The following is a 20492-nucleotide window of genomic DNA, read 5'->3' on the forward strand; positions in this document are numbered from 1 at the left end:
TTTGTTTTGCTGCGGTTGTCCTACACAACTTGTGCTGAGATTTTTTTTAAAGCTGGCTGTCAGGGTTCCGGTGACTGCCCTAATTAAATCATGAGACTCAGGCCAAGCTTCAAAAGAATTCAAAAGATTTATTAGGAGCAACATGTGGCATTAACCTAAATGAAACCAACTCTGGCATATGTAATTTACAGTCCCCTGTGACCCTGTTTCCCCCCTCCCCCTGGGTGTATCATAAATCATATTCTCCAATGAAGCATGTTCATAGGCTGGGTGTCATCAATCACTGTTCTCCAATGAAGGATTTTCAGGGGCAGAAAATCTGGTAGTGTGATGACCCAGGGTGGGATACAAAAGCAACAAAGTCACAAAAACAGGGGAAGGCCCTTTAATTCCTTCAACTTGGCTTCAAAGGCCCAATTATCATTGGAGAAAAAACTCTCCCACAAACAGTTGTGAAAAGGAAGAACTTCTGTTCAAACTCAAAATACATACAAATAGAAAAAACAACACAACACACTGAAGCAATTAATGAGACAAGGCAGGATAAGGGCTTGAAGATGTCCACAGATATTGGAATACACACACTGGGAAGGACGCCAAAACTCAGATAAGAACTGAAAGACTAGAATTGTTTCACGCTTTGCTTCCAGCACTGGCCCATGAGCAGTTTGTCCTTTTAAACAGTCCTCACAGCTGCAGCCCATGAAGGGGATCAGGGCCCCTTCCTCCCCCGTAGACCACACCATTCACGTTTCTCCCTTATCTGCTCCTCCCTGTGTGCCCTAGGGTGAAGAGGGGATGGGCCTGGGTCTTCCCCAGTTTCCTCCACAACCTCCAGAGCCACACTTCCAGTCCCTGTCAGCTGTTCCTCCTCTCCCTCAGAGTCAGACTCCAACAGGGGCGTGACAGTTAGCCTAGCTACAATCTTTTAAAGATAAGTGTGAAATGTACTTCTGGTTTTAAACTGCGGTACTGCTCCTTCAGATTCCCACCTCCCTTGTTTATGGCAACTCGAAAACAGGCCTAGGAATGTTTTACGAGTTGACACTGGCATTCTTATTTCTCCTTCTTCAAAATATTATGAGGGCCAAGTTCCGTTCTCTCTGGATAGAAAAAGGGCTGTCTCATTCTCACAATGCCTTATGGAAACAAAATGCGTCATAAACACAGGAAGTGTTGGAGAATAGACCGGTCTTGGCATTCTCTGTCTGGGCTTCAGACGAAGAGCCTATCTAGACTCATCAGCAAAGGAAATCTGAAGCTCATTGGAGTAGCTTCATTTACTTCTAAAACCAGCCAACCCTTTGCTGGTCATGGCAGTGAAAGCCATGAATCAACAGAGTAACCCAAGGAGGGTAGATGGTAGATCTTCTACATAAAGTCACAATCGTTTCCCATGGTACTTTTCTTCTGGGTTTCGGATCTTCTCCGTGGTTGAGTCTTGACAAAGTTTCTTCCTGGTCTTTCAATGGAAGGAAATTAGTTCCGAGTGCCTCAAGGCTGACAGTGTTGTCCTCACCCGCCAGAGGAATGCAGGAGAACTTCAGGTCCTACAGAGTGGCATTTTTGAACCTTGGCAACTTTAAGACATGTGGACTTCAACTCCCAGAATTCTCAGCCAACCATGAATTCTGGGAGTTGAAGTCCACATGCCTTAAAGTTGCCATGGTTCAGAAACAGTGGTCTATAGCAGTGGTCCCCAACCTTTTTTGTACCAGGGACCAGTTTCAAGCACAAACACTTTTTCAAGGACCGAGGGGGGGAGAATCTGAGTTTGGTGGTTTTGCTTGCAGACGTTTCATTACCTGACTAGGTAACATCTGATGTTGTTACCTAGTCGGGTAATAAAACGCCTGCCAGCAAACCACCAAGTTCAGGGAGCGCCTCGGCCCTGCCTCCCTCAGCCCCATCCCTCAGGTGTCTCCCTCCCTCCCTCAGGTGTCTGCCTCGTTCCTCTCTCAGTCGCTCTCTCGCTGCTCCACCAGCCCAGGAAGAAACTGCTTCAAAGAAGCCGGGGGGTGGCTTTTCCTGTCGCCGCAGCTCCTCCGAAGCTCCTGTTTACCCCCCACCCACCCTGCCTCGCGCAGCATTCAACCCAGTGCTCCGTTCTGCCTGCCTGCCTGCCTGCCTTCGTTTCGGAGCAGCTTCGGCTGATAAAAAGAGGCGAATAGTTATTATTCTCAGCGAAGCTGCTCTCAAACAACCAGACAGGCAGGCAGGCAGAACGGAGCACTGAATTGAAGCATGCGCGGGCGGGCGGGTGGGGGTAAACGGGCGCTTCGGAGGAGCTGCGGTGACAGGAAAGCCACCACCCCGGCATCTTTGAAGCAGTTTCTTCCTGGGCTGGTGGAGGAGCGAGAGAGCGACTGAGAGAGAACGAGGCGGGAGGAAACCGAAGCCGCTGAGCCAGAGAGCAGGACAGGCTTCGGTTGCTTCCTCCCTCCCCTTCTTTCATTTGTGTCCTTGATCCCCGATCCCAGCAGCATTCATCAAAGGCGAAGAAAGCCGCCATTTTTTTATTTTTTTTCTCTTTGCGGCCAGGTACAGAGTGCTCCACGGACCAGTACCGGTCCGTGGCCCGGTGGTTGAGGACCCCTGGTCTATAGGCTGAAGGAATTCCTGTATCTACACTGACCTGGCCCTTTATATTCACTAAGGCCAGCAATGCATAGTAGGGGTCTTCTCCTACCCCAGTGAGAAAAATTCTGGAACTGGACCACCATTCGTTCTTCACAGAGGGCTAGAAGCTCCGTTTATTGCTGTCTGTCAGAGTATATTCATTAACTGGCAGAGACATGGTTAACAAAGTAAGCATGGCAACAGACTAGCCAATGGGAGCTGACAGCCTGTGTGTGGTTTGGCTCTGTGTGCTTTGCTGAGAAGTGAGAGAGAAACTTGACTTGCTTGCTTGCTGAAACTGAGTTCTGCTCTGAGCTGCAGCTTGCTGTTTGTGTTATGTTACATTGAAAGAATCTACAAATGGTATTGTAAACTTTACTCGTGTTATTATGTTTATAAAGAAGTGAATGATCCTGTTGAATCGGTGTGTGTTTTCCGGACTTGAATTTCTGCTGCAAACCCTAACACTGTCCAACTATGACAGGAAGGGTAATTATTAAATAAACAAATGGTCTTATTCCCTTGGCATGCCTGGTGTTGTGTTTATATACTCTTCACCATGTTTATATGGGGCAACCCCTTCATAGCACATCTGAGGCCTTCTTTATGAAGGATAATTTTAAGTCATTTCCAGAATATTGATGGATTTCAAAATTTGTCGCTTTGGAGGGGTTGATATCTGGATGAACCCTGCCTGATTCAAAACTTTTGGACAAAGGAACCCTTGGCACAACAATTTGCACAAATCCTTAGGACACCAAGTTCTCCTCTAATTTTCTGTGAACAAGCGATATGAAGGATGGACAAAATAAGAAAACTTGAGACAGGTTATATCTCTCCCTGCACGTTAGAATTGACCCTAAATTTTACCATTAGTAAAGTGTGGTTCTTTAGTTAACCTAGATTTGCTCGGTGTTGCTGAAGGCAGAACAACCACACAGGACATTAGGCCAAGGAAGTCCCTTAACAGAACATGCCCCAAAGGTGCTTTTTCAAGAGGTAACTGGTTTTTCTTTGTTTTCCTTGAAGATGTTTCATTTCCCATCCAAGAAGCTTCTTCATTTCCGGAGCTGTGTGCTGCATGCAAATACGGCTTGCTTTGTGGGTTGTTTTCTTTTTTTAAAAAAAAATACTTGCATTATTAGCCAGTAATTGTGAGAAAGGATTACTGAAAAATAGGAAGAGTGGAAGACTCATCAAATGTTTGCTTTCATCGTACCCAAGCGCTTCCAATATATGATGGAACCAGATGCAAAAAAAAACAAACCCCTTTGTCTCGAACTACAAAGTTAGAATCCTAAAATACCTTGAAAATATGCATTCTCCTTTCTTTCTCACTGCTCCTAACTTCCCTCTCGCAGGATTGTGTGCTTTGTTCCGGCTTCTGACTTCTTTGCTCAAACATTGTCAAATGCACTGAACATTTAATAAAATGTTACTTCCAAGATGTTAGGTGGGGGGGAGAAAAAGGAAACACCAAGAAAGTCCAGTTGCCTCTTGAAAAAAAGCACCTTTGTGACAGCCGTGGCCTGGAGGACTGAGAATCTCCATGGACACCTCCTTTGAAAAGGTTTCGCTTCTCATCCAAGCAGCTTCTTCAGTTCTGAAGAAGAAGAACCGAAGAAGCTTCTTGGATGAGAAGCGAAACATCTTCAAAGAATAACCAAGAAATTTCAGTTGCCTCTTGAAAAAAAGAAAGAGAGAGAGAGAGAGAAAGAGAGAAATAAAGAGAGAGAGAGAGAGAGAGAGAAGAGAGAGAGAGAGAGAGAAAGAAAAGAGAGAGAGAGAAAGAAAGAAAGAAAGAAGAGAAAGAAGAAAGAAAGAAAGAAAGAAAAAAGAGAGAAAGAAAGAAAGAAAAAGAGAGAAAGAGAAAGAAAGAAAAAGAGAAAGAGAGAGAAAGAGAAAGAAAGAGAGAGAGAGAGAAGAAAAAAGAGAGAGGAAGGAAGGAAGGAAGGAAGGAAGGAAGGAAGGAAGGAAGGAAGGAAGAAGAAGAAAGAAAGAAAGAAAGAAAGAAAGAAAGAAAGAAAGAAAGAAAGGAAGAGAGAGAGAGAGAGAAGGAAGGAAGGAAGAAAGGAAGGAAGAAAGAAAGGAAGAAGGAAGGAAGGAAGGAAAAAAGCACCTTGGGGACAACCATGACCTGGAAGATTGAGAATCTCCATAGACATTCCTTTGAAAAGGTTTCGCTTCTCATCCAAGAAGCTTCTTCAGTTCTTCTTCTTCAGAACTGAAGAAGCTTCTGGGATGAGAAGCAAAACCACTTCAAGGAAAAACCCAAGAAGTTGCCTTTTGGGCAAAAAAGCCCCTTTGGGACAGAATCTCCATAGACCTGGAGGATGCTCACCTGTGATGGCTCTCCGGATCTCCCTCGCCGCCTCCTCTCGCATTTCTATCGAGGCTTGTTCGCTGTACCAGGCCGCGTGGGGCGTGCAGATGAGATTCGGGGCGTCCTTCAAGGGCCCCTGGCTAAAGCTGAGGAAAGCAAAACGAAAAACAAAAACAAAACCCAAATATTAGACCTTCTCGCATGAAACTTCTGCCTGCCTGCATCTCTTCTGCAAACTGATCTCACCTAACACACTCAAGCTCTGATTGGGGGCCAGTTGGAAATTCAACCACAGCTCCCATGTCAGCTTACAAAACTGGCTGGTCCTCAACTTACGACCATCGTTGGGACCAGGATTTCAGTCGCCACACAAGGGCGGTGATTTGGCAAGACGCGCCCGATTTTATATCAACTTTTTTTTTTTTGCCACGGTGGCAAAAGTGAATCCCCCGGTCATTAAGGAATTAGGTGAATCTAGATTCCCTCGTCGCCTTATAGGGGAATCATGTGACCCCAGGTGTCTGCAACCATCATAAGTGCATGCCAGTTGCCAAGCCTCTGAATTTTGATCATGTGATGGTTGTAAGAGCAGGAACCAGTTGTTAAAATCACTATTTTCAGTGATGTTTTAACTTCGAACGGTCACTAAACGAATGGTTGCATGTTGAGGACTACCTATGCCCGTGATGGTGAACCTATGGCATGCGTGCCATAGGTGGCACGCAGAGCCATATGTGCCGGCACGTGAGGAAGCAAAGTGAAGGAATAAAAGGGGCTTCACCTGTTTTCTGTGACTGTGATTGTTTTGTATTCCACCCTGGGTCATCACAGAAAGGAAGGAAGGAAGGAAGGAAGGGAGGGAGGGAGGGAGGGAGGGAGGGGGAGGGGGGGGGGGGGGGGGGGGGGGGGGGGGGGGGGGGGGGGGGGGGGGGGGGGGGGGGGGGGGGGGGGGGGTGGGGGGGGGGGGGGGGGGGGGGGGGGGGGGGGGGGGGGGTTTTTTGGGGGGGTTTTGTTTGGGGGGGGGGGGGGGTGGGGTGGTTGGGGGGGGGTTGGGTTGGTGTTTTTTGGTTTGGGTTTAGGTTGGACTCAGCTCGTCAGAAGATCACAAAAGGGGATCACATGAGCCCAGAATGCTGCGACTGTCATAAATATGAGCCAGTTGCTGAGTGGCCAAATTTTGATCACGTGACCAGACGGGGGAATGCTGCAACAGTCGTAAGTGTGAAAAACTCAGAAACCTTCCATTGTCTTATTAAGAGTACTAGAAATGCAATTAAGAAAAAAACCAACCACTCAAGTAGGCTAACATTATTGCAACACAAGAGATGTGTACCATATTTCCCTGAAAATAAGACCCTGTCTTATATATTTTTTGCCACCCAAAAAGGCACCAGGTCTTATTTTTGGAGGAAGTCCTCCACTGACTAACCTCACTTGCATGCATCACCCCCGGCCTCTTTTTTGCTGTCAGGGGCCTTCAGGAACTTCTTCTGCAGCCGGCAAGGCTTTCCTGAAGGCCTCTGCAGCCTCAGGATCGATCCAGAGCTTTCTTATCAGCTCCAGAGGCCTTCAGGAAAGCCTTGCCAGCCTTGCCGGCAGCAGAAGAAATGGGCCATCCAGGCAGGTGTCGGGGTATGCAAGGCCTGGCTATGACTGTCCAAAGGTAAGTGGTAGGGCAGCTCCACACATACATACCCATCTCCACCCTAGCTTAATTTTTACCCGTCCACTCTGGAGTGGCTGGGCATCTTAATTGGGGCTTATTTGGGGGGGTAGGGCTTATATTGGGCACATGTGTAAAAATCAAGCTAGGACTTACTTTCAGGGTAGGTTGTATTTTCGGGGAAACAGGGTAGTTCAGCCCAACAGTGTATTTTCACAATTAATTCATAAGCAGATTTGGCTGATTTCAAAGTTTGGTTTCTACTTAGAAGAGACATGATCAGGAATTTAAAAAAACATCCTATCCACACACACACAATAGGGCCAACTTTTTGTGTAATATTGTCAAGAAAAATGCCTAGATGAGTCCATACAGTTACTGGGAATCAAGTTTGACTGGAAGACAACTCCTTTTCTTTTTTTAAAAAAATTAAACCTTTAACCTGATTTCAAAAGATCTGGAAATGTCAGGCTTCCAATGAAAGAGCTACAGAATTCCAGAAAGTTGAAAGGGAGTAAGATAGCTTTATTTTAATCAAGGATCTGTTCCTTTTTCTTTTTACGTCCAAGCCTGCATATTTTATTGTAAAATAAAATGTGTTTTATCTGCAAACAGTCCAGTTCAAGGTTGTCTCCCAGTTTCTTTATGGGGTCCAAGCCTATATATTTTCAAACTTTTGACCCTTAAAATTATTCCGTTTTAAGTTTATGAGAGAGACCCTTGCAGTCCCAACATGTATTAACAATATGTTTAGGGCTCACTCTTTGGAGATGCTAGGACCTTTTCCCATTAGACTTTGATGCAAACACCACAAATGCTCTTAACAATGTATTTGAGATGCTGATTTTCAAATCGTCCTGATTTGCTAAGAATTCTCACAAAGTGGAGATGGCACTATATTATTTCAAGGGCCTTCAAGCTCTGGTTTTAAAGAATGAGTTGTCCAGTCACCTGAATGGCTCTGATTCATGGACATCTAAGGCTGCTCCCCGTATTCTGCCTTCCTTCAGTGCTTGTGCGAGGGCTTTCTCGTCCACCAGTCCTCCGCGAGCCGTGTTCACAAGGAACGCCCCTTGTCGCATCTGTAGGGTGTGAAAAGATGAAGCATCATGCAATTAATGGAATATTTGAGTTGGAAAGAGCCTTGGAGATCTTCTAGTCCAACCCCACTGCCTGAACAAATGGGAAAAACATCACTCCGTGTGTCATTTAAACAAGGGTCCAACCCTTTTAATATCCCGGCTTATCAGGAAGAGCAATGGTGATAGATCGATTCAGTCTTCCAGGAAAAAGAATCAAAGCTGGTTTCTTGTGACCTATTCAGCACTTTAACTAGCATTCTTATGCTTTTTTATTTCCATTGATAAGTTAGAATTGTGAGCGAAAAACACCTAACAATGCAAAGCTGAAATTCTCTTTCAGTTTTAATGTGTCAATCAGCACAACAACAACAACAAAAAAACATTTTGAGAGTTGTCCAGCATGACACAAAGCTGGGAACACAAAAGCAACTGAAAACACCTCTTGGATTGACATTCATCCACTGAAGGTTTCTGACAAAAGCAACTTTGATTCACACGCTGATTTTATAACCAAACCTATTTCAACAAGAACTGTTTAAGCTTTTAGAAGTGTGCAGTAAATGGTATCCTTTTATCTTTAATTCTCTGAATCATATAATACCCATTTTGAAACACACCATGAATTTCACTTGCAAATTATGTTAATCTTGTTCTACAAGTGGCTAGACTTTCCAGATCGAGACTCAATGCTTGTTCAGACTCATTTAATTCAAAATTCAGAAAATACAGCATTAGACAAGCAGGGCTCCAAAAAAATATTCAAAAGAGAAACAGAAGCCTGATCGAATCTATCTATCTCCTTTTGATGTGTAAATTTTTATCTATTCTGACTTAACAACCCTCCATTTCTACGGTTCTTGCCATGATGACAATAATAAAAAAGGATTAAAAATTATATAAATCCTGCAGCAACAAGGCAGCTGATTAAAATTCACTGAAGGCTTATTTATTTCTGATTCCACAGCTCTGAGCAGCTTTCCATTGCTTTCGAGAAGCATCCTGTACCCCCAGGGAGTTCAGAATCTAATTTTGAAACCAGTAGGGTTCAAAGACACAGAGTTTCTGCAACCCGTCTCAAAAGGAGAAGGAGAAATTAGGGCCACAAACTTGCATTCGTGATGGTGTGGAGGACAACCTGAATTCTTGGACAAAATCAGACAAAAGCAGGAGAGACCTAGGCCCACCCCAGAGAAGGGAGCAACGTGGGTTGCATGGTTTACAGGGGAGGAAAGGGCCCTGATTCCCGTCATTAGCTACAGCTGGGAACACAGTGTTTAAAAAGGGAAGCTGTGCACAGCAAGTTGTTGGGTGCAAATCGTGAATTGTCTGGTATTGTCGAGGCTTATCTGTGTCACAATTGGCATCTTCCCAATTGTGTGTGTTTTGCTGGCCTTTCAAGTCTGGAATTCCTTCTCCTGCCCCTGTCAAGTTAATTGCTATAGCGTGGTTTGTGTGGATTTTTAGCTACAGTTTGTATGTACTTTGTTTTCGGACTGAATTTCCTCCACTTAAAGGCTGTTCCTGAGAGAGTTTTTCTCCAGCCGAAGGTAACCTGGACATTAGGGGGCAAAGTTGGAAGTACTAAAGGGACCCTTTTTGCTTATGTGACTGGGTTGCCTTTGTGTCACGCCCCATTAACAATATCAACAATATCAACTACATATAAGGAAAATCTATATAAAATGTTTTAAAGATGGCACTTTCCACCAGCAAGACTGCTGGCAAAGATGTTCAAGAACATGTCCGCTAAATGCTGGAAATTTAATCAGGTACCAGGTTCATATTATCACATGTGGTGGATATGCCCAAAGGCAAAAAAAAAAAAAAATATTGGACAAAAATACATATCTAGTTAGAAAAAAATAGTAAAACAACATCTGGATTTAAAACCAGAAATATTTTGTTGGGTATCTTACCAGAAAAAAATACAGTAAAGGGAATACATATTTAATTTTACATATGTTAACAGCGGCCAGAATTCTGTTTGCACAACAATGGAAAAATGAAGAGATCTCTACGGATGAAAGTGTAATTTAAAAAATTATGGTATTTTATGATGTAATAAAAGAAACTCAGTAAAAATACATTTAAAAAATGTGCAGAATGTGCAGAAATGGATAGATTAATACTAAAAATTAAGGAGAAGGAAAAAACAGAATACTTTTTAACATGGGATGTGTTTTATCAATGGATAACTAACAGAAACAGAAGTTAGAAATTTAAAAGCTTAAGAGAATGATTAATTATATAAGGAAGGTTTACTAAAATGAATAAGCAATTATATATTATTATTATTATTATTATTATTATTATTATTATTATTATTATTATTATTATTATTATTATTAAATATTTAGTGAGATTCACAGCCTTTGTGGCTGGTTGGTAGCTCAACAGCTCTAGTCCTAACCAAGGACCTAGGAACTGTTCAGGTAGCATCAGAGGATATAAGTTGTTTCAAGCAGGGTGGTTTTTTGTAGAATCAGGGTATTCAAGTCTGATAAATTCAGGATTTCCAAATAGTGAGGCAGCCCTTTAGGTATTGCTCTAAGGGCTCCAATTACAGTTGGGATAACACACAATTTCTTTTTCCAAAGTCGCTCAACTTCAATTTGTAAGTCCCGATACTTTGTGATTTTTTTCTTGCTGCGTGTCTACAATTTGTGCATCAGCAGGTATTGCAATGTCAATGAACCAAACCTTTTTCTTTTCAACCATTGTTATGTCAGGTGTGTTGTGGGCCAAGTGCCTGTCCGTGTGAATTCTAGAAGTCCCACAAGATCTTGACTTTTTCATTCTCCAGAGCCTTCTCAACCTGATGGTCCCAGTAGTTGTTACTATACTCAAATCCAAACTTTGGGCACAGTTTCCAGTGAATGATTTTAGCAAGTCAGCTATGGCGTTCTAGGTAGTCAGTTTGTGATTATTATTGTTGTTATGAAGATCATTGTTATTACATTACTATTTCTCAAAATTAACTACCCAGACAACACACTGTTTGTATTTATGACTGTCGTAACTGTGAGACGGTTGCACAAATCACATACTGTAACTGCAAGGTTGCATCTTCAAGGACCAGTTGTTAAGTCTCCCTCGTTCAGCCCTGTCGTAACTTACAACAGCTGCTGAACAAGAGGTCGTTGAGCAAGGATTAGCTGGGCAAAATATTCTGGGGAAATTAAAAGTTTCCAGTCGTTGCAGAAACTTTTCTTGTTTTATTCTTCTCCACCAGTCATTTTCTGTATAAATTTATATAGAATAAAAGAAGACGGTTCCAATTACTCCCTTGGAACACAAGGGGGCGCCAGTCCCTCGCCATAACCAAATACTTATGAAATTCTCGGGGTGCAGAAATATCCCGAGGCGGCTTAACTTTCAACTGCGAGATGGGTAATGGCATTAGGGGAGATCACCTCCCCCAAAAGAAACTGGTGACAAATCCAACGGCACACGACACACTGAAGTGAGCAGAAATGTAGCGTAGTTGCACAGCAGAATGCTTCACCTGCTCATGCAGACCATAATAGTACAGCTCCAGGGTTGCTTTCTTGCAGGCGTTTCAATACCCAACCTAAGTAACATCATCCGTGGACAGTAGGGAATCCCAGCCATCACGTAGAAAAAGAGAGCAAGCCCCACTCCCTTCTAGGACTGAAGATGCTACTTAGTTGGGTCATGAACCGTTTGCAAGAAAAGCTCAGCGAGCAACAAGGATTGTTGTTGTTGTTGTTCTCTTTCTCCTCCCCTCACCAAAGCCCTTCTAGCACTGATGATGTTACCTAGTTTGATCATGAAACGTCTGCAAGCAAACCAACAAGTTCAGACAGCTCCAAGGATCACACAGTCCTCCTCCTCTCCTTCTCCTCCTCCTCCTCCTCCTCTCTGCAAACCCCACTCCCTTCTATCACTGATGCTGTTACCTAGTTGGGTCATGAAACGTCTGCAAGAAAACCACCCAGCTCAGAGAGCACCAAGGACCCCCTCATTTCAACCCTGAGCTACAAATATCCTCCCTTATTGGTAATATAGCTTCAATAAAGGGGCTACAGGAGCAGGACCATGCTACTTCCCCAAGCATTGCTACAGGTAATTGTAATCCCCCCCCTGGACAACCACAATCACAATGTAAAGAGTTACAACTCCCGATAGGTCCTTACCTGTTTAATGGTGAAGTCATTAATCAAGTGATGATTGTGCTCGTTGAGGCTGCAATGCAGGGTGACACAATCGCTGTGGAACAACAAATCTTGCAGGGTGCTGACCCGCTGAAGGCCAAGGGCCCGTTCGATGCCGTCCGAGAGATACGGGTCATAGAAAATGACGTTGAAGCCGAAGGCTTTGGCACGCAATGCAACGGCCTGGCCCACTCGACCTGCAAGGGAAGGAGGTGGTTTTTCAGACAAGGCACGGAGCGTTACGGCCCCTTTTGGAAATTGGGACTGTACAGGGGTGCTAAATTGTACGGGGTGGCCCCAGTGGTCAGAATGAAGTATTGCAGGCTGACTGCATTCCCACTGTCAGCAGTTCGATGCCGACCAGCTCAAGGTTGACTCAGCCTTCCGTCCTTCTGAGGTCAGTCAAACGAGGACCCAGATTGTTGGGGGCAAAAGGCTGACTCCATAAACGACTCAAGAGGGGGTTGTCAGGCACTGTGAAGTGGTCTATAAGTCTAAGTGCTATTTCTATCTATCTGTCTATCAGGCCATGGTTGCGAAGGAAGGAAGGAAGGAATCAGACTGCATCCTTCGGTCAGAAACTGGGACCCAAGGAAGGAAGGAAGGAAGGAAGGAAGGAAGGAAGGAAGGAAGGAAGGAAGGAAGGAAGGAAGGAAGGAAAGAAGGAAGGAAGGGAAGGAAGGAAGGAAGGAAGGAAGGAAGGAAGGAAGGAAGGAGCCGTGCTGGTGCAGTGGTTAGAATGCAGTATTACAGGTTAACTATACCCACTGCCAGCAGTTCAATCCTTACCACCTCAAGGTTGACTCAGCCTTCTGTCCTTCCAAGGTCGGTCAAATGAGGACCCAGATTGTTGAGGGGAAGATTCTGACTCTGTAAACTGCTTAGAGAGGGCTGTAAGGCACTGTGAAGTAGTCTCTAAGTCTAAGTGCTATTGTTATTTCTATCTATCTATCGGGCCATGGTGGCACAGTAGTAAGAACGCAGTATTTTAGGCCGATTCTGCCCACTGTTGGCAGTTCGATTCTGACAGGCTCAAGGTTGATTCAACCTTCCGTCCTTCCAAAGTTGGTAAGATAACAACCCATATTGCAATATATGCTGACTCTGTAGAGCACTATGGAGTGGTATATAAGTGCTCTTGCTAAACTACCCTGTGGGGTTGCCTTGAAGAACTTTTGTGAGGCTTCAGTTGGTACCAAATGCAGGAGCCCAGAAGCTTCCCAGCACTTGCCAAAGAGGACATGGGACGTCTCCATTGCAGGCTCCGTATGGGCTGCCTTTGGCTTTTGAGTAGCTTCCACTGGAGCCGTGGTGATGCAGTGGTTAAATGCAGTACTGCAGGCTAACTCTGCCCACTGCCAGGAGTTCGATCCTGACCGGCTCAAAATTGGCCTTCCATTCTTCCCAGGTTGCTAAAATGAGGACTCAAATTGTTGGGGGGGCAAGAGGCTGACTCTGTAAACTGCTTAGAGGGGGCTGTAAAGCACTGTGAAGCGGTATATAAGTCTAAGTGCTGTTGCTGTTGCTATTTGGAGCAGCGTGTCTCAACCTGGACAGCCTTTGGTTGTGTGGACTTCAATTTCCAGAATTCCCCAGCCAGCTGATCAAATCAGTCAACCTTAAAGGAACTCAACTCCATTTGCCCTTTGGAAGGACAGGTGCAGAAGCTCCAATACTTTGGCCACCTAAGGAGAAGAGAGGACTCCTTGGAGTCAAGACTGATGCTGGGAAAGATGGAAGCCAAGAAGAGAAGGGGACGGCAGAAGAGAAGATGGGTAGATGGTGTCATTGACGCAACAAACATGACATTTGGGCAAACTCCAGGAGGACAAGGAGGGCTTGTCCTCCACTGGCCACCCAAGTGAGAAGAGAGGACTTCTTGGAGAGGACCCTGATGCCGGGAAAGATGGAAGGTGAAAAGAGAAGGGGACAGCAGAGGAGGAAATTCCTAGATGGCGTCATTGACGCAACAAACATGACATGCGGGCAAACTCTGAGAGACAAGGGAGTACAGGAGGGCCTGGCATACTAAGGGTTGCAAAGAGCCAGCCACGATTGAGCAACTGCACAAGAACCAGAGCATCCTTGGCCGTACAACTAAGACAGTTGGACCCACCCAGCCCAATAATGCCCAGCGTCTCTCCTCTGATCCTGGCAGCTCCAGAAGCCACTTCCCGAATCTGCTCCACGCTCTGCACCCTTGTGCCTTCTCGCAAAGCCTGATGCAGCCAGGTGGTTCGCCTGTAGAGGTTCAGGATGTGGCACATTGTTGAGTCCGCCGTCTCTTCCACTGACGCAGCCGGGACGTTGCAAACGGCGATCCCTGCAGAGGGAGGGAGCAGAGGAAGGAGGAGATGACGGGGATTTGGCGCTGGGACGGCAAAGGCCGCCTCTCAAGCAGCTTTTGGAAAGAGTCAGCTGGACACCAAATGATCTACAGGCAGAACTCGACTTACGTTCAACATTTCTGTCGCTAAGCGAGACAGTAATTAAGGGAATCATGCTTCTCTCCTTGACTTTGCTGGTTAGAAGTTGGCTGGGGGAGGTCACAGATGGTGAACACGCAACCCCAGGACATCACAACTGTTGTAAATAAGTGCCAGTGGCCAAATTTTTATCGTATGGCCGTGGGAATGCTGCAGTAGTGGCTGTGAAAAACCATCGTGTCCCTGTCTTTCAGTGCTGTTATAACTCTGAGTAACTGCTAAACCAGTGGCGGCTAACCTTTCTGTCCTTGCATGCCAAAAGTGCGCGCATATGCACGCTCTGGAGTGACAGCTCACATGCCGGCGGAGATGGCTCTGCGTGCCACTTCCAGCATGCATGCCATAGCTAAATGAATGGCAATTCTATTAGAAACGTTAAGATTTCTGGCATGTTAAAAAAAAAAAATAGATGACGATCAGAAAAGCACAGAGATTTTAGGATTAAAATTGCTGCAAGTAATCGATGTTGCATTTTACAGTAAATGTCACCCAATTAAATGAGGCATATTCTCAGGGAAGCGGCTCTATGCTTATAGTGCAATAAGCACCCAGTTGAAATACGATTTAAATATAGCTCAACGAGACAACTTAGGAGAGGAATATTGGCGGATTACAAATGTACACAATCAAATATTTTGCTACAAGGCTGGGTGGGCCCTGACTTGGGACAAAGCCAATCTTCAGACATCTTTTGCAGTAGAAAACACAAGATAATATATAAGATGCCTGTGATAGGTCATACTGGAGACACACTAACCACGGCGATCTGAAAGCGACGGTGGGAGAACATCCAATGGGTGTTTGGACAAGGAAGGCCACCCAACCCACACCATCCCCTCCAACTGCTCACTCAGTTCCAGATCTTTCCTTCCTGGGATTGGACTCTGCATCGTCATGAGATGGAAGTTCCCAAGCAAAGTCCTCCAGAAGCAGAAATAAGTCGGTTACCCAGGAGGAAAAGGACCATAGGAGGAACACGGTTTCATGGCGGTCCTTGATCACTTCCTGAGTTTAACCAATCAACCAACCTTTTTTTTTTTAATAAAAAAAGAGAAAGCGAATTTTCCACCCCCTGGGTGTATCATAATTCATATCCTCCAATGGGACACATCCACAGCCCAGAGGCATCCATCATGCTCTCCAGTTAGAATTTTGTGCGGCAGAAACTTCAGTCACCTAGTTACTATCTTTGAAAAACTATTTATGGAATGCACTTTCGATTTCCAAGCAAACACCTTTTTCCCCCCTCTCCCTTTCTGTTGGCAACTCTAAAAAGACCATAGAAATATTTTATGAGTTGACAGGAATCCTATTCCTTCCAGGTTCCTGGCTGAGGAACTAAGAACATGTCAGAATAGGGGATCTCTGGAGTGATGATTCCTGAAGCATCAGAAAGGCGTACAGGCCTCCACACAACCTCAGGTCTGGCCCAAAGCCCCCATCCTTTTAAAGCATCTGGTGGCCAACCACTTGCCAATTTAGTGCATTGTACAACCTAACATTTGGAGCTGACAGAACAGCACAGAAGAACAGCAGTTGGGAGGGGCCTCAGAGGTCTTCTAGTCCAACCCACTACTCAAGCAGGAGATCCTCTACCATTCCAGACAAGTGGCTGTCCAGTCTCTTCTTAAAAGCCTCCAGGGTTGGGGGCACCCACCAACTCCTGAAGCTGTTTCCTCTCCTTTAGAAATAAAATTAGAACCGAGCACCTGGAATAATAACAAACTTGTCCATTCATTTGCAAATGTCGTAAAGGAATACTTTCAATCTGCCAGGGTCCGGATCTAAAACGAGACCCCACAGGAAAAGAGGGAAAATATCACAGAAATAAGAAAAACCAAGCGGAAGCTAATATTTTGAGTGGGGGGGAGGGGAAATCACCTGAATGCAAGCAAATGCTATGAAGGGGAGGAAGCTGCCTTCCTTTCGATGTCAACTCTTTCTAAGCACTCCAAGACTGTAATTGGAGTGGATGAATTTATTACCCAGATTTTGCAAGACAGGGCAAGGCAAGAAACAACTGCCGTGTAGAACTTACTTACTGAATATATTCAATAAAATAACGTCCCAATAAAAATGTAGGGCCAGTTTGGCCTAGTGGTGAAAGGCACAGAGGACCCTGAGTTCTAGCTTCACTTAGGCATGAAGGCACCTGGGTGACCTATGGCCAGTCACCTTCTCTCAGCCCTGGAAAGCAAGGAAGGGCCAACCCCTTCCAAAACCTGGCCAAGGAAACTACAGGCAATCCAAATCAGCAAGGAAATACATAAATAAAAAAGCAAGGGTGTATAAATGGTCTTTATAATCTTTCGGTTGGGGAAAAGCTGCCCAGTTTCTCATCTATGATAAAGACTTTGGGTGCTTTCCAGGTGTGGCATGTCGTTCTGATCCACCCACCAATTTTGTGCATGGGTGAACGTACATTTTGGCCCTATCCTCACGATCTTGCTATCAATATTTTCATCAGCCACGGTCACCCACTGATCTTCAGAACATTGTGTTTCTCGGGCCCTGGAACCAAACCCCTCCATTCCTTCAGAGTTATGGTTTCATTCTCCATGCAAGCTAAAAGGGACCCCTGCATAATAAAGGCCAAACTTCCAAATTATGGCAAGATGGGCCTTGCTATTTGAACGCCCCCAATTTGGTTAAAGCAGACCCTGCTTTGAAAGACGTGGATGGACATGGAATACCTAAGTCCCCAGCAGATTTGATATCGATGTTATCAAAACCACTTCCAATTCGAACGATTATTCGAAGTGCTTTAAATTTCTCCAAGTCCTCACGGGTTAAAGTGATGGTGTGATACATCAGGGCCCCCACAGCTTCATTCAGTACCTGCAAAACAAAAAGAGATCCAGTAATTTTCCCTACTAGGAAAAAAACTATGATCTAGTAGTAGTAAGCCTTCCTTGCTGCTCAGACGAAACACCTGCCACCCACCCACCCACCCACCCATATAGAATAGAAGAGAATTCTTTATTTGCCAAGTGTGATTGGACGCACAAGGAATTTGTCTTGGTGCAAATGCTCTCGGTGTACATATGTCTTTATCTATCCATGTTATCCATCTATACATACATACTTGCATGTCCTTATCTATCCATGTTATCCATCCATCCATCCATCGTGTCTTTATCTATCCATGTTATCCATCTATACATACATACTTGCATGTCCTTATCTATCCATGTTATCCATCCATCCATCCATCGTGTCTTTATCTATCCATGTTATCCATCTATACATACATACTTGCATGTCCTTATCTATCCGTTATCCAACCAACCAACCATCCATCCATCTACCCACCCTCCCATCCATCCATCCATCGACGATGTCTTTATCTATCCATGTTATCCATCCATCCATCCACCCACTCTCCCATCCATCGTCTTTATCTATGCATGTTAGCCATCCATCCACCCACCCTCCCATCCATCCATCCATCCATCCATCCATCCATCCATCCATCATGTCTTTATATCTATCCATGTTATCCATCTATACATACATACTTGCATGTCCTTATCTATCCGTTATCCAACCAACCAACCATCCATCCATCTACCCACCCTCCCATCCATCCATCCATCGACGATGTCTTTATCTATCCATGTTAGCCATCCATCCATCCATCCACCCACCCTCCCATCCATCATGTCTTTATCTATGCATGTTAGCCATCCATCCACCCACCCTCCCATCCATCCATCCATCCATCCATCCATCCATCCATCCATCCATCCATCCATTATGTCTTTATATCTATCCATGTTATCCATTTATACATCCATCCATCATGTCCTTATCTATCCATGTTATCCAGCCATGTTACCCATCCATCCATCCACCTATGTAGTTCATCCACTGTCTAGTCACCATATGGTCCTTTTCTGGATTCAGCTGATTTCTCTGTCTTCAAATAAGCTGGGTGACCATAAAAAGAATTACAGAAAAAACGCAAGACATGGAGAAGTTTGAATCTGAACATCTTGCAGTACTGATCATTGTTAGGTGGATAAAGTTTAGCGAAGTATGACTAAGAATCTGAACAAGTCGCAGACTGCATGATTAAACAAACAGAGAATATACATACATATATATAGACATGCACAGTGGGAATTTCAATGGAAAAAGGGGGATGACATTTCTTTTGAACATTATATTCACAGAAAATTGGCATAAGATGTTTTATCCTCCGCATATTTACTTTAGTCCTTTACTTCTAAAATGAAACTCTTTTTCTTCAACTTCTTGGAAATATAAGAAGCCGGTCAGATTTTATTTCATATGTGGTGGCAAATAGAATAAAGCTCAAAATATTGGAAAATGGAATGAATTTTGAAAGTGAAAATCCCAGGGCAATACCCCTCTAAAATATTTTTTATTACGTTTTACCATGCTTTACATCCCATCCAAATATACTGAATTGGCATTGTATATCTCAGCAGCTGCAAGGAATTATATGCCTTTTATTGGGGAAAAAAAAAACTTTGATTCCTTCTAGGGAAGAACTAAATTGTGCCTCCAAGTCTTTTTTAAAAAAACTTCATTTTTAAAAAGTAAACCTGACACAGAATTTAATTTTAACTGAAAATCATACTGATTGTAGACAGCAATCTTTTATCTAGAATTTGGGTTTCAGAGTTCACTTTTTAACTTCTTGTATAATCTATACGACTGGTGGTACGCGTTATTTACTACTTATGCTATTCTTTCAATGATTGCAATAGTGTCAGCAAGTATTTCTTTAGTTTAAGGCTTAATGTGGATATGTGGATTTTGACTAGAAAATAGATGTGAAATATCTCATACGCTTCTCATGCTGCTTAACTATTTGCTTCGTGGTTTTTCAAACTTGCAAGTAGATAGCAAGTAATAGTACCACTTGATACTGCTCTAGTGAGGCCACACTTGGAATATTGTGCCTAGTTCTGGTCACCACAACGCAAAAAGGGTGCTGAAACCCTAGAAAGTGTGCAGAGAAGAGCAACAAAGATAATTAGAAGTCTGGAAGCTAACAGAATTAGGTCTCGCGCCTAATGAACAGAAGGCTTGGAGGAGACATGGTAGCCATCTTCCAATACTTAAGGGGCTGTCACAGAGAAGGGGGGTGTCAATTTATTCAATTTATGTTTTTAACAAGAGATTGGACAACCATTTGTCTGAAGTAGTTCGTGCCTGAAGACCTCCAAGATCCCTTCCAACTGTCATTCTAATTCTATTCTCGAAAGAACCTGAGGACAAAAGCAATGAGTAAAAAACAAAACAAAAGCTCATTAGGTGGGAGATTCAACCTGGAAATAAGGGGGAATTTAACAGAATACCAGAGTTGGAGGGGACCTTGGTTGGTATATATGAAATAGAAAATGTAATTGATTATCTCTAAAGGATATGAGAAAATAGAAAATATGATAAAATAGAAGGGATTATATGGGAATATAAAGTATGTTATCATGAGAGTATCTTTGAGGATTAAAAACAGGGGAATGGAAATTTATTAAAATATGTAGATAAATTTTGGCTACGTGGAAAGAAAGAAAAAAACATATTATATAATTATATATAAGAAAAGCGAAGATAAAATGAGAGATATTAAGAAGTTATTATTATTGTGATTTTTTGTGTTTGTGTGTATATAGATAGATAGATAGATACAGTTGATTATTTAATGGATAATAGAAATGTATAATGAGAGTTCTTCATTATGATTAAAGTAGGAGAATGAAAAATTATTAAATTACCTAGACTGAGGGGATATACCACATGGATCCTAAATATATTATTTATTTTATTTTTACTCTTTTTAGATTGTTTATTATAGATCAGTCTAGAGAAAATTAAGGATAATAATGATGTGTAATATAAGATAAAACAGGTGGTAAGCTGAAAATGGAAATAATAGGGGATAAAGAACTGAAAATTTATGTGTGGATGAAATGATATTGAATTAATGAATTGAAATATGAAATGGACATTTATTTAAATATGAGTGGAATGGATAATGGCATGAGGTGATATTATATAAGATAGATGGAAATGAAAGTATGACTATGTATAAATGTGGTAACCCAGTCTCTTCTTTAAAAACCTCCAGTGATGGAGCCTTCACAACTTCTGGAGGAAAGCAGTTCCGCTGAT

At 43.4% G+C, this 20492-nt stretch overlaps 1 protein-coding gene across 1 annotated transcript in view; it reads right to left on the reverse strand.

Annotated features, from left to right (window-relative positions):
* The window catches only part of CTBP1 (C-terminal binding protein 1), a 60468-nt gene that overhangs the window by 3222 nt on the left and 36754 nt on the right, over positions 1 to 20492 (reverse strand). The window contains 5 exon segments of the mRNA XM_087967599.1: positions 4961 to 5088; positions 7557 to 7687; positions 11845 to 12059; positions 13979 to 14185; positions 17042 to 17186. Of these exon segments, the coding sequence (XP_087823725.1) occupies positions 4961 to 5088; positions 7557 to 7687; positions 11845 to 12059; positions 13979 to 14185; positions 17042 to 17186 (826 nt within the window).

This window comes from Notechis scutatus, chromosome 5 (genome assembly GCF_049901735.1).
Source record: "Notechis scutatus isolate UNSWTSFEM ecotype Mainland chromosome 5, rNotScu1.2, whole genome shotgun sequence".
Lineage (NCBI taxonomy): Eukaryota > Metazoa > Chordata > Lepidosauria > Squamata > Elapidae > Notechis > Notechis scutatus.